Source organism: Lissotriton helveticus, chromosome 6, assembly GCF_964261635.1.
Source record: "Lissotriton helveticus chromosome 6, aLisHel1.1, whole genome shotgun sequence".
Lineage (NCBI taxonomy): Eukaryota > Metazoa > Chordata > Amphibia > Caudata > Salamandridae > Lissotriton > Lissotriton helveticus.
In genome coordinates, this window is record NC_136067.1 from 1,786,983,440 (window position 1) to 1,786,995,521 (window position 12,082).

Consider the following 12,082-nt stretch of genomic DNA (forward strand, 5'->3'; position numbering starts at 1 on the left):
GTGAGGAGGGCACCAAGTGTGTCCTTCAAGCAGCCACAGAGGTGCTGGCAAGCGCCCCCACCCTGCCCCAATACACTAAACTCTGTCTGAAAGGTGGTCACACCTCCCTGTGACAGGATATCTATTGTTATGCCTTCCCCTGCTCGAGCTTGACTCAGCAGCAGGAGAGCAGAAACATGTCTCTGGTCGGCAGCAGCCCTAGCTTGATGTTCGGTTCTGGGAGACTGGTACCGGGAGCACAGAGGGCCTCCCGGAGAAGCTTTACAGTGCAGGGTTCGTTACAGCCAGTTTAGATATGGTCATCGCATAATGACGCATGGCCACTCTATATATCGTAACGGCTGATACACTTACAACCCGGGAGAATGGACTCCGAAGGTTGTAGTGGTGTCCTGCTCATGCAGGGGCACCCTCACACTTAGAACTGAACACCCTGCCTTCAGGATTGAAAGGCCTGCCTGAGGGGTGACTTATAGGTTTTAAGTGTAGTGACCTCAGATATAGGGAAACCTTTAGCACCAGCTTACACAGGCTGCAATGGCAGGCCTGCAGTCACAATTTGAGTGGTCTCCCATGGGTGGCATAATACATGCTTCAGCCCATGGGGGACCCCTGGTGTACCTATGCCCTGGGTACCACAGTACCATATCCTAGGGACTTACAAGAGCACACCAGTAGCCAATCTGGGGTGTACCCAAGTACTCACCATATCCAATTTTGGGGAGAAAGCACAGAGACTGGGGGCCTGGTTAGCAGGATCCCAGTCAGACTAGTCAGAAACAGCATAACACCAGGCAAAAAGTGTGGGTTACCATGCAGAAGGACCCTACCTTCCTACAGAGCATCTGAGAGAGAGTCAGGTGTGACTTTGGCATGTTGATAGTGAACCCCAGGGAATGCAAGAGGTTTGCCATAGTCTGGAGGTGAGATACAACAGCCTGGGGTGAGTCAGTCTTCAACAGGTAATCGTTGAGATAGGGGATGACTGGCACCCCTGATCTGTGCAGATGAACTGTAATCACCACCATCACCTTTGTGATCACACGAGGGGCGCTGATAAGGCCAAAGGGGAGCACAGGACCTGTGGCAGCACTTCCGCAACCATTTCTCACAGGGAGTAGGAGCAATGGCTCAATAGGCATGTGATGTTCACCGACTGCAATGCAAGGCTGGCAGAAGAAAAAATATTCTTACTCAAACTGTCCAGCCTCTTGTACTCCCTGTCCAGGGGTGCAGAAATGAATGTGCCGTGGGTAGTAGAGGCTTGCACCACCAAGCTCTCGGGGGTAGGGTGGTTGGTGAGGAAATTTGGGTCGCCTGGTGCAGGCTGATGGCGGCGGGTGATTGTTCTATTCACAGCAGCCCCTGTGCTGGGCTTGGACGAGGTTCCCAGAAGGACATCTGTTAAGGCCTTGTTGAAGGACAGCAAGTGTTCTGAGGAGGAGACACTTGGTTGCAGGACCTCTGTCAAGATATTCATCTTGACTCCCACGGAGGGGAGGTGAAGGTCCAGGACCTCAACTGCCCTTTCCACCACCATAGTATATGATGCTTCTTCCTCCATAGACCCAGTAGGGGGAGAAAGCAGGGCAGAATCTGCAGAAGTATCCAGTCCTCTGGCCTTAACCAATTCCTCGTAGCAGTCCTTGTCCTCATAAGGCTGGTCTTGTAAAGGGTACAGGGACCCCTTCTTGATCTTCCTCCATTCCTATTCCTTCAGAATAAGGCTGAGGAACCGACCTAGGACCTAAGGGTTTTGTTGGCACCGATTTGGCTCTGGGTCGTCAGTGATGAGAATGGAGCTGGTGCCACTGGGGGTATCAGGAGTCTCGATGTCGGGGCCTGCGAAGAGCGCAATGGCACGGCCGGCGTCGGTCCAGATCTATCAGTGTTTCGAGGTGGGGGGGGAGATCATTGGTGCCAGGTCAAGTTGGTACGGTCAGGCTGCCTGAAAATGAGGCCTTTGGCACCATAACATCCTTTGGGCTCCCGGGAAAACAGGATAGCGCGGAGCTGACGCAGGTGCAGGTTCAGAGGAATGTGGCCTAGAATGCCAAGACTCCTCCATTACGTCGGCCGGCCAGACGGGGAAAAGTCAAAGCACGCTTCAACTTCTTGTGTTTTTTGTGCTTCTTACCTGACCGACTTAACGACTTTAAGTGGGAGGACAAAGACTTTGGACCCATACCTTCTTCTTGGACAACAATGCAGTGCCGAGCCCCGGGCCATAAGGAGCTCAGGGACCACTCCCTCAAAGCTTTCAGGAACACGGCCCGGCAGTCGGAGCATGACTTCGAGTTGTGGTCACGCTCCAGGCACCAAAGACACACCAAATGTGGGTCCATCACCAACATGGCACGGTCACTGGCGCAGCACGGCTTGAACCGAGAAGTTTTCTTGGACCTGTAAGGAAAAACCTACACACCAAAACAGGGGTCAACAAAATGTCAAAAAAGCCTGTCAAAAAGGGACAGAGAGTAGCTCTCTTCAAGGATCTGCGCTGGCTGACGGGGAAAGAAAAGATTTGATGTCAGTGCCAATATAGGTGACGCGGAGGTCACAACGATGACCGCGATGTCACGCAGAGTTTACTGACGCCACCTACCAGCGCGCAGTGGTATTGCATGAAGAAAAATCTTCCAGATCCAGTCTGACCCCAGAGTAATGTAAAGGTAAGGAATCTACGGCTAGATGTCTCTATCAGATAAATGCTTTTCATCTCTCTCTGAACAATTTCACTCTACCTTACTCCTTCCTCCTTCTATTCCTATCTTGCAGCATCTCCATGTCTGATGCAATTAACCTAGGGAAGCTTGGGAAAGTGAAAGAGGCACCATGAGCGACCCTCTGCCCTAAAAAAACAGACTCCAGGGGCTTCTGACCACCAGGAAATGCCCAGGAGTATAAAAGACCTGTCCAGTCATGTATATATCTTTACAATAGGAATCACTGCTGAAAAAAATGCAATTTCCGTCAATAAAATTAGATTTTTGTACAATTGAGATTCCTTGGGGAAAAGTTTATATTTTTTCCATAGTTATGAAATTCAGAAAGAAATAGAGATTTTGGTATCATGAGAGAAGGGGGATACTGGGGAGCAAACAAGTTTTACTAGGGCTCCTTATGTGGGTGATGGCATCCAAGCTTGTGGGAAAAAGTATTTATTCTGCAGCACAAAAAAAACTGTGAAATAGGCCTGAAAATCTCTATTTTGATATGGAAAACAGGAGGCAAAGTTATTACATTTTTATAAGGGCAACTGACGCAGCGCAACATATGACCTCTCATTGGAACCGCTGTCATATGCCGCATCCCCAACGCAGAGCCTCACAGCTACTTGGCATCACCGCTGCGTGAAGCAGCCTCAACGCAGGACCTCGCATCGAATCCCCACAACTCCTGGGCGATGCATCCTCGACGCGGGACCTCACATCACTGCTCCGCAGCCACTCACAACCTCACCTTGCAGCTTCCATTTACCACTGTTCGACACACCCTCAATGCAGGACCTCACAACGCTCCGCAACCAGGATTTAAGGTGCTTTGCTCAGCGTGCTTAACTTGGTCCCCGTGGTCGGCCGGCACTCTATTGCGGTAGGACTGAACTTGTGACTTTGTCCCGATCTAGCACGACCAGATAACCACAGTTGGCACTTTGTGCTTTTAGGCGCTATTTTTACCTAAATATTTAAAATTGCAAATCTCCGGTTCAACTAATTGGATTTTTGTTGTTTAGGTGATAAATAATGTATTCAATTCTACTCTATTTTTCTAAATTGGTGTGGGATTTTTCTTTGTGTTGTGTTTTCACTCTATTACTGTCTTAAGTGTGGCATAAATACTTTACACATTGCCTCAAAGTTAAGCCTGACTGCTTTTGTTCCAAGCCACCTTAAGGCTGAACAGAGGTTAATTAGTGGTTTGCCAAGAATTGTGGTTGCTGCTTGAGTAGGGCTTCACCCAGTGCTTAATGTGAGCTAGTGATTTCCCGTGCTCGGCATCAGCACCTAGTTGTCAGTACCGGCTCTAGTGACAGTCCACCACATGATGGCGCTGTCTGTTAAATGTTGAGATAAGCACAAAAACAGTATTTAATAACTTCATATACATTAAAAACTAATATCATCCGTCACTGACGTCATCATTATAGCTTTGGGTGGCCTGGGATAGTTTGAATTGTCACAAATCTAGCATTGCGATGGTTAGTACTTGTATAGGTTCTAACATTGGCAGCACTGGTAGGGGCAATGAGTGGTGCAGGCTGCAGTGGTCTCCTGAGCAGGGCCCTGGCACTTGCATTTTTACAAATTAAGCAGTGGTTTCACCCTTCTCAATAAGTGGGCCAATGTTCTACATGCATATTTAAAATTAATTTGTCAGATCACAGAAACGTCATTCAAACTATATCCTTTATAATGCAGTGTACGTATGGTTACTAGATAGCTGTCAGTTGGCCTTCTCTTGGATGACCCACACTTCATAATAGTCATAAAGTTATAACTGTTAGTGCTTTATATTCCACAGCTTTGCACTTTTCCCATTGGCATGGCTGTTAACAGCTCCATGTCCATGCAATCACATTCCTTATTACCATCAATACAAATAAATACGTTTCTAAATCAGCATTATGTCCTGTGTTGGAGCTCCTCACTCCCAAATAAAGGAAAGCTAGCGCCCACAGCCACACCTAGACAGCTCATGTCCAATGCGTGCGCATCTGTGCAAGAGTTATTTTCTTGCTCCCTCTTGCCTTAGCGTCACTCAAAGTGTCACACACAAGGCAATAAAATGTCACTCACAAGCACACTAAAAACATAAATGTCTCTCATAAGCAACTTGATAACTTAGCACCTATGTATAGATACTATTGGGGATGCAATGAGGAGAATGCCAGATTGTTTAAGAGAACAGATTAACATATATTATGAGCATACAGAATGTAAACTTAATTCAATAACATGACTGACAATTTGGACAACCTCCATGCAGCCTGAGAGCTCACTTAGAGGATTGGGCCGAGGCAAAGGCACTTGGCAATCTCATCCAGGTTCCTCCTGATACAATTGAAGCTTTTCCACAGGGTTTATTTTACCCGACAGATTATAAAGGATGGGTGTGATATCCTCTTGGCTTGGCTCTGCTGCACGTATGCAGAAGATGACCTCTTACTCACGACCTGGATTTCCCCTAGATTATTATACTTTTGATCGAGGTTGTTCTCTTGCCTGGAGTTGGTTCGGGGATGGACAATTCCACAGGACCCCAAACTGGTCTTTCATGTCAACTCCGACTTGGGTAACAGCAGACACAAGCTTACCTGACTTTGGCTGGAGTTCACTGCGGCTATACAGGGTATTGCATGACTGGAGAGAGGAAGGACCGCCCAAGGTGGAGTACTGGAGGCAGGAATGGACTATTATGTGAGCATGGAAACAAGGCACGCCTATGAAATTAGGGGCTGTCTCCAACAGTATGTTAACACATGGGGGGCTTAGGCCAAGTATAAAGGGGTGGTACTCTCACCAGTAGTCACCAGGGATGACATACTAGTGATTGAAATTCACACCTGCAAGGAGTGAGGGCGGAGGGCCCTGGATGGTTGGGGCCATGTTCTGCCCGGACAGTCTCAGTGGCATTGGGGAGGGGGGGTTGGTTACCCAAACACAATGCGCCTTTGTTTTCCTTTTCTTTTGTTTACTGTTGCTTTTCCTTGTTTTATCGCACTTGTACATGTACATTACCCAGCAAAATCTAATAAGATGTGTCTAAAACAAATGTAAACATATTAATATAGTAAAGACTAGGGAGGTAGGTCAATTTCAATCGTGCAAAGATGCATCAAAAGATGTTTGCATAACTTGAAAAAAGTGCATTGGATTCAAGACCTTAAGCTACATGCACTGTAAAAATAACACTCATGGTTCCATACCGTTGCAATATTCGTTGATAGAATAGCACAATTCAAGAACACCATGGATTCAAGACCTACGTAATATGCACTGGTAGAGGAAAACGCACAATTCAAGGCCTACGCAACGTGCACTGCTAGAATAATAGGGCCCGATTCACAAAAGTAATCTGAGCAAAATCCTAACTTTACGACTTTCGGTATTCACAAAAGGCATTGAGGAGTAGTAAAGAATCCTAACTTTACTACTCCAAAATGCCTTTTGTGAATACCGAGAGTAATAAAGTTAGGATTTTGTCTCAGATTACTTCTGTAAATCGGGCCCATACTCTCGATTTATGATTTACGCAGCTAGAATGACAAAGAAGGAAGTACCTGGAAGGAATTACCTTATAGGGAGACTGTACTCGGGATAAAAGACGCTCGTGTACTTAAACCATGTTCCAGGCTCATCTTCAGTCGGGCCATTCTTCATTCTCACTCGTGAAAATAAACAAAAAGACTGAAATCTTCGAACAGACACTTGTCGCAGATGTTCGGTGTCCAGGCGTTGCTTCTTTAGAGCCTTTACAATGAGAAATAAAATGCAGTTTAATAAGTCAGCACCTGCCACACGGTAGACATTAATAAACACTGACCAGAAAAAAAAGCTTGACAACCCGTATGTATCGAGCTCATACGCGAAATTCAAAAAGTAGTGATTATTGTTCAATTTAACATATAATACACATTAAATAACAGAAGTTGCTTGGGAAGGCATGGAAATATAATAACTCACTGCAGCCCATTTACAAAACTTCAAGGGGAAAAAAATGAAAATGCACTCCTTACCATTTCTTGAGTAAACTTCCAATCTTTTTGTAATTCTTAAAGAATTTCAGGAGTAATCCTGGATAGCTACACAAGGTGGCAACTTCCATGAGTGCTCACATGTGCACCTTTGAGCATCAAAACTTGTAACAAGTGTACAGTTCTGCACGCGGAAAGTTACCAAACAATGTTTATTCTTTTCTCCAAGAGGGAAACACTTACCCCATTTGAAAATCCTTCCACCTGAAAACCATACGTTTTGGGGATCATTACAACAGTGGAAACGCATTTCTAGGTGGAGGACTACCTCCGAATAATTGATGGATATCAAATATGAAGTCTGTTGGATGGTCACCAATTTTTGCTCGTGTACACACGTAGAAACAACAAACCTAACCCCTGATGCAACAATGCTGGCATAATTTCCGTGCATGGAAATCCTATTTGTGAAGGTAAATTCGAAGAATCAAGAAAACGATTCTGCAGTCGCAAAATTGTGTTTGTTCAGCAACTTGGATATTTGAAGCCTTTTTGCATTCACAAGCAACCCAACACAGAATCGGGCTCTTTGTGACCGTGCTAACGCGGGATTACTGGTTACTAATTATCTTACCAAATCCCATTTCCTGTCGACTGAATCGTTGGTACCTGTCTTGAGTAAAAGGTAATCTCGCAGTAAACAATCAATTTAAGAACTTACACCACTCTAAATGACCACTGACCAAAATTAAGTTTTAGAGATTTAATATAAAGTCAAAGATAACTGAAGATACAAACTTCTCAAAATGAGATTAAGAAGATAAATCGGTATCACTATGAACATGAACTTTTTGAATAATCTGAGTCTGAAAAACAGAATAATAAGTACAAGCTCGAAAACCATCAGGGTTGCTAAAATGGATACAAGTTGCAACCTCAAAGTCATTACAGAAAAGAAAATTAAGGTTAGTCTGTCCCTACACTACACTAAATGACATCCCTACTTAACAAGATCTTTACCCTCTAGGTGTCAGCCGTGGTGACTTCCTAAGAAGATCACGCACTTCTCTTTGTCTCTTCTCTGATAATGGGTCTCTCCTGATCAGCCTATCTGCCTACCCATCCGCTTCCTTAGGCTCCCAAAATCATCTGCTCTGCCCTCCTCCCGGGTCACTTTCCCTAATACCAAATCACATTTCCAATAGAAACGCCCCTTGGGACGCCCCTCACGTGGTACATCTTTGCGCGGTAAAACTCCATGATGGTACTCTTGAAGACCCTCGTTATAGTTGACCTTGGTTCCCAGGCTCCTTCTTCCTTGCGCTGATACCCCCTGAAATTCCTGGAAACTCCTACAGGCCTGCGCAAGGCGCCACTGAACAAAGTCCCTTTCATTCGAGCTGATTAGGACCCTCGCACCTGCATACAGCTCGTCCTGCAGTGGGCCTCAAATTCCAGACTTCACCATATCTTAGGTCATAAAACACTCTCAGAGCTCCATACTGGACACCTCACGACCTCTCTTCTAACGAGCACATGACGATTTAAACTACATGACATTATCTGTTCTGGCCTACTTGATTTACATGCAGCAGGTTCCTGCACTCTTAAAACGTTAACTTGATTTAAACAGCAAACATTCTTAACTAGCATACGTTTCTAAAATAACACATCTATAAAGCATATACTTTTAACCCTAAGTTCAATAGTACATTTTGAAAGAACCATGTCAACTTTATCTCACATTAGTTTAGCAGCACGTTCAGGTTTGCTGTGAATTGCCCTAAGGCCTACACAAAATACTGGAATCCAAAGTTACATTTAATTCGGACATGACTCTTTTAACATGAGAGAACCATGAGGTTTTCACATATACTCCAACATTTCTACATTTAATCTCACACCGTTATAATTATGGTTACTCTACTTAACATTCTATACATTTCGCTATTGAATATAAAACACTCGTGTGCAAAACATGTTTAAACTAACTACGTGCTTGTAAATATGGCGTACTTATACATTTTTTTCAAACTTGTGCTCTCTCAACCGCAAAAAAACTTCCTAATATGTATAAAACCAGATTTGTGATTCAACAACATGTTACAGAATCGCAATTTGGGTATGCCACTAAAAACTGATTCAGTATTTGGAAGAGAAATGTTTAGGATGTTCGTCCCAAATACTGAATAAGATTAGCATGTGTTTAACCTGGCCCTCTCTGCAGAGTCTCCCCCAAACCTTTTGCTTTCACCTTTCTTGTTTTAAATTGTTTTTTCTAACCCGTTTTTGTTGACTTCTAGGACTCTGTGCACTTTACCTCTGCTATCCAGTGCTAAAGTACTTTGGCTCTCTCCTTTAAACATTGGAAAATTGACATATACCAAATTGGCATATTTAATGTACTTATAAGTCTCCAGTAGAGTGGTGTGCCATACACCCAGGGCTGGTAAATGGAATGCTACTAGTAGGCCAGCAGCACTTATTGTGCCACCCACTTAAGTAGCCCCTTTAAAACATGTTCCAGGTCGGCCAGTGCAGCCAGTGTGTGCAGTTTTAAACTGACATTTCAACCTGGCAAAATAAACCTTTTGCCAGGCCTAAACTCTTCTTTTTTATCAAGATATACAAGTCACCCCTAGGGCAGGCCCTAAACAGCCACTTGGGAAGGGTGCATTATATTTAAAAGTTGGCTTGGGTTTCACACTAGCCCATTGTGCCTCCAGACAGACTGGAATCAGGGCAGACAGGCAAGACATTCCAGACACCTCTGTAGGGGGAAAAGTCCGGAAGTTTATTTGACTTCAAAGTGGGCAGCAGGTATACAAATCGGACTCCATGATCCACTCATCAGTACACTCCTGGACCTGTGAATAGTACAGAAGAAGAACTGTCCTACTGCCAGAGTACTTCCCTACTGGCTGAGGCCTGCCCTGCTGTCTGAGAAAGAAGAGGGGGCCTGCAACCTTCATCCCAGGCTGAAGTGACTCCAAGGGTCAGCTGACTGACCTCTTGCTCTGAACTACAAGGACACAACAAGTTCCAGAGGCTCTCTGCAACTGCCCAGCTGGGTAGCTGCAACTGGACCTGCCTGGACCTGCAATTGGACCGGCCTGAGCCCTGTAGGCCTCTTGTGCAGCAGGTTCCTGATCCCCAAGAGGTGCTGGACCCTTAGTGTGGCATCAGTTGAGTTCCTCCTTGAAGAAAAGCAGGAATCTTGTAGATCTGGGCTCTCTGTGACCAGGCCCATTCGTACTAAGACCGGCAATGCAAGATCTGCACTTTACACAATAGCATTGACAGCCTGCGGGGACCGCAAACTGTGGTGACCACAAACATTAACCTCCAGAAACAACTGCAATGCCTGACAGGACCTCTGAGCTACAGCAACTACCATCCCCGATGCTCTCCCTGCTTCTTGTGGCCTCCTCCACCATGAACATAATTGTTTGTGTTGAACTCTTGAAGGTAACCTTTTCAGCAGGACTAACCCCTGGTCCCAGTATCCAGCCCTCGTTCCATCTTAGTTGGCGTAAAATTGTGACTTCCACCTGGTCTTGCACGACCAGACAACCGTGAATGTCGTTTTGCAGTTTTATGCACTATACGTACCTGAAACCTTTAAAAATTCATATCTCTGGTTGTACTATTTGGATTTTTGTCGTTTTGCCATCAAACTATTTATTACATTTTATTCCATTTTTCTAAATTGGTGTGGGAATTGTCTAGTGTATTTTCACTTTATAAATGTTTAAGGGCTGCATAAATACTTTACACACTGCCTCTAAGTTAAGCCTGACTGCTTTTGTGCCACGCTACCAGAGGGTTAAGCACACGTTAATGTAATTACTTTTTGTGGTTCATCCTGACAAGGATTGTGGCTTTTGTTTGAGTAGGTTTCCCATCCCACATCCAACAAACTAATTTTTCACAGTATGTATTAATGTTTTGCAACCGAAATCCAGTCGCAAATTATTAATACTTTACAAACTAGTAAAAGGTAGTGTTAAGGCATTCACAAATGGAAAGGTTTCCAGAAGGGACCACTTCTCCTATGTGAATGTTGATACCAACATTTAAGGAGGAGTCCCTTGGACCACTGCCTACTCTTAAAAAATGTTGGCAATACTTTTAATTTGTTTTTTAAATGCATCCCGTATTCCTTTAAGAAAACAGTCTGCTTTAAAAAAAATTGCTTTATTTATTTAAAAGCAAATCACAGACATGGTGCTCACATCAGCAGGCCACCAATCTCTTTGATGGCTGTAATTATGATTTCTAGTGGGTCGTAATTTGTGACCTACCGCAATAATATTCATGAGGGAAGTCGAACTGCGACTGACTAGGAATCAGTATTTTGCGAACCAACCTATTAGTACATAGGTTGAGTCACAAAATAACACACTGGTGGCAAAAATATTGGTCGCCAATTGCGACTAATGCTACATACTTCTGTCTCTAAATGCGTAAAAATAATTAGGAGCTGGGTTCAAAATGTTTACAATTTTGATTTATAAATATGACTCAGCAATTAAAAATTAAAACAGTAACCAAACACTCACCTTGTGGGGCCAAAATTAAATTCTAATCAATCTGTTAGGCAGCCTGTTTTTCGTTAAATCTAAATATTGAAACTACCGGAAACTCAAGCCCACCAAAGCTCTAGAAAGTAAGGGTTGAGACACACAAAACATTAACTAGTACCAGTGGCGGAGGAGCATCACCCTATTGCCTGGCGCAAGGCCAGCAAACAAAAAATAAAACGATGCTCTAGCATAGTTTTATTTTTCGTGTGCCAGCTTGTGCAAGGAGGGGCGGGGCATGGGAGGGTGGAGGAGGAGTGCTTGTGCACTCCGTAAGTGCTCATGTGTGTTTGGTCAGCCGTCTCAGGCTGACCAAAACACACATGCGCACTTAGGTTTCTCCAGCCGAGTTGCATTCAGCCACCGGGCTAGAGAAACCCCCACAGACTCACTGGTCTGAGCAGGGTGCCTTTTCAGCCCACTCAGACCAATCCCTGCACTGCTCTGCAGCACAGGGATTGGCTGGGAGTCTGTCCTAGGAGCTGCTGGGACCCAGGAATAGGCCAGCAGGAGAGACGCGACGCGGAAGGCGGCATCAAGTATGTTTTTAAAACTATTATAACCCATCCCGTATCCCCCCCTGTGCTCACTCTCCCACTCCCCCAGCTCTTCCCACCCACCTCACCACCCTTTGTTAGTGGCTTCCGCCACGGACAAGTACGTTTTGGGAAGCAATCAACTCCTTACCCACTTTATGAAAGGAAAGAAGACTCAAATGACGTCCGGCTATTCTACCAGAATACAAAGTTGACTTTTATTACTTTACTTGAAACGTACACCCTCAACAAGGAAAAACAGAGCA

General features: G+C 44.7%; 1 protein-coding gene across 1 annotated transcript in view; it reads right to left on the reverse strand.

Moving 5' to 3' along the window:
• The window catches only part of CAMKMT (calmodulin-lysine N-methyltransferase), a 1,527,883-nt gene that overhangs the window by 1,442,815 nt on the left and 72,986 nt on the right, over positions 1-12,082 (reverse strand). The window contains exon 2 of the mRNA XM_078649679.1: positions 6,298-6,473. Coding sequence (XP_078505805.1) covers positions 6,298-6,473 — 176 coding nt within the window. The remainder of the gene's footprint in view (positions 1-6,297; positions 6,474-12,082) is intronic.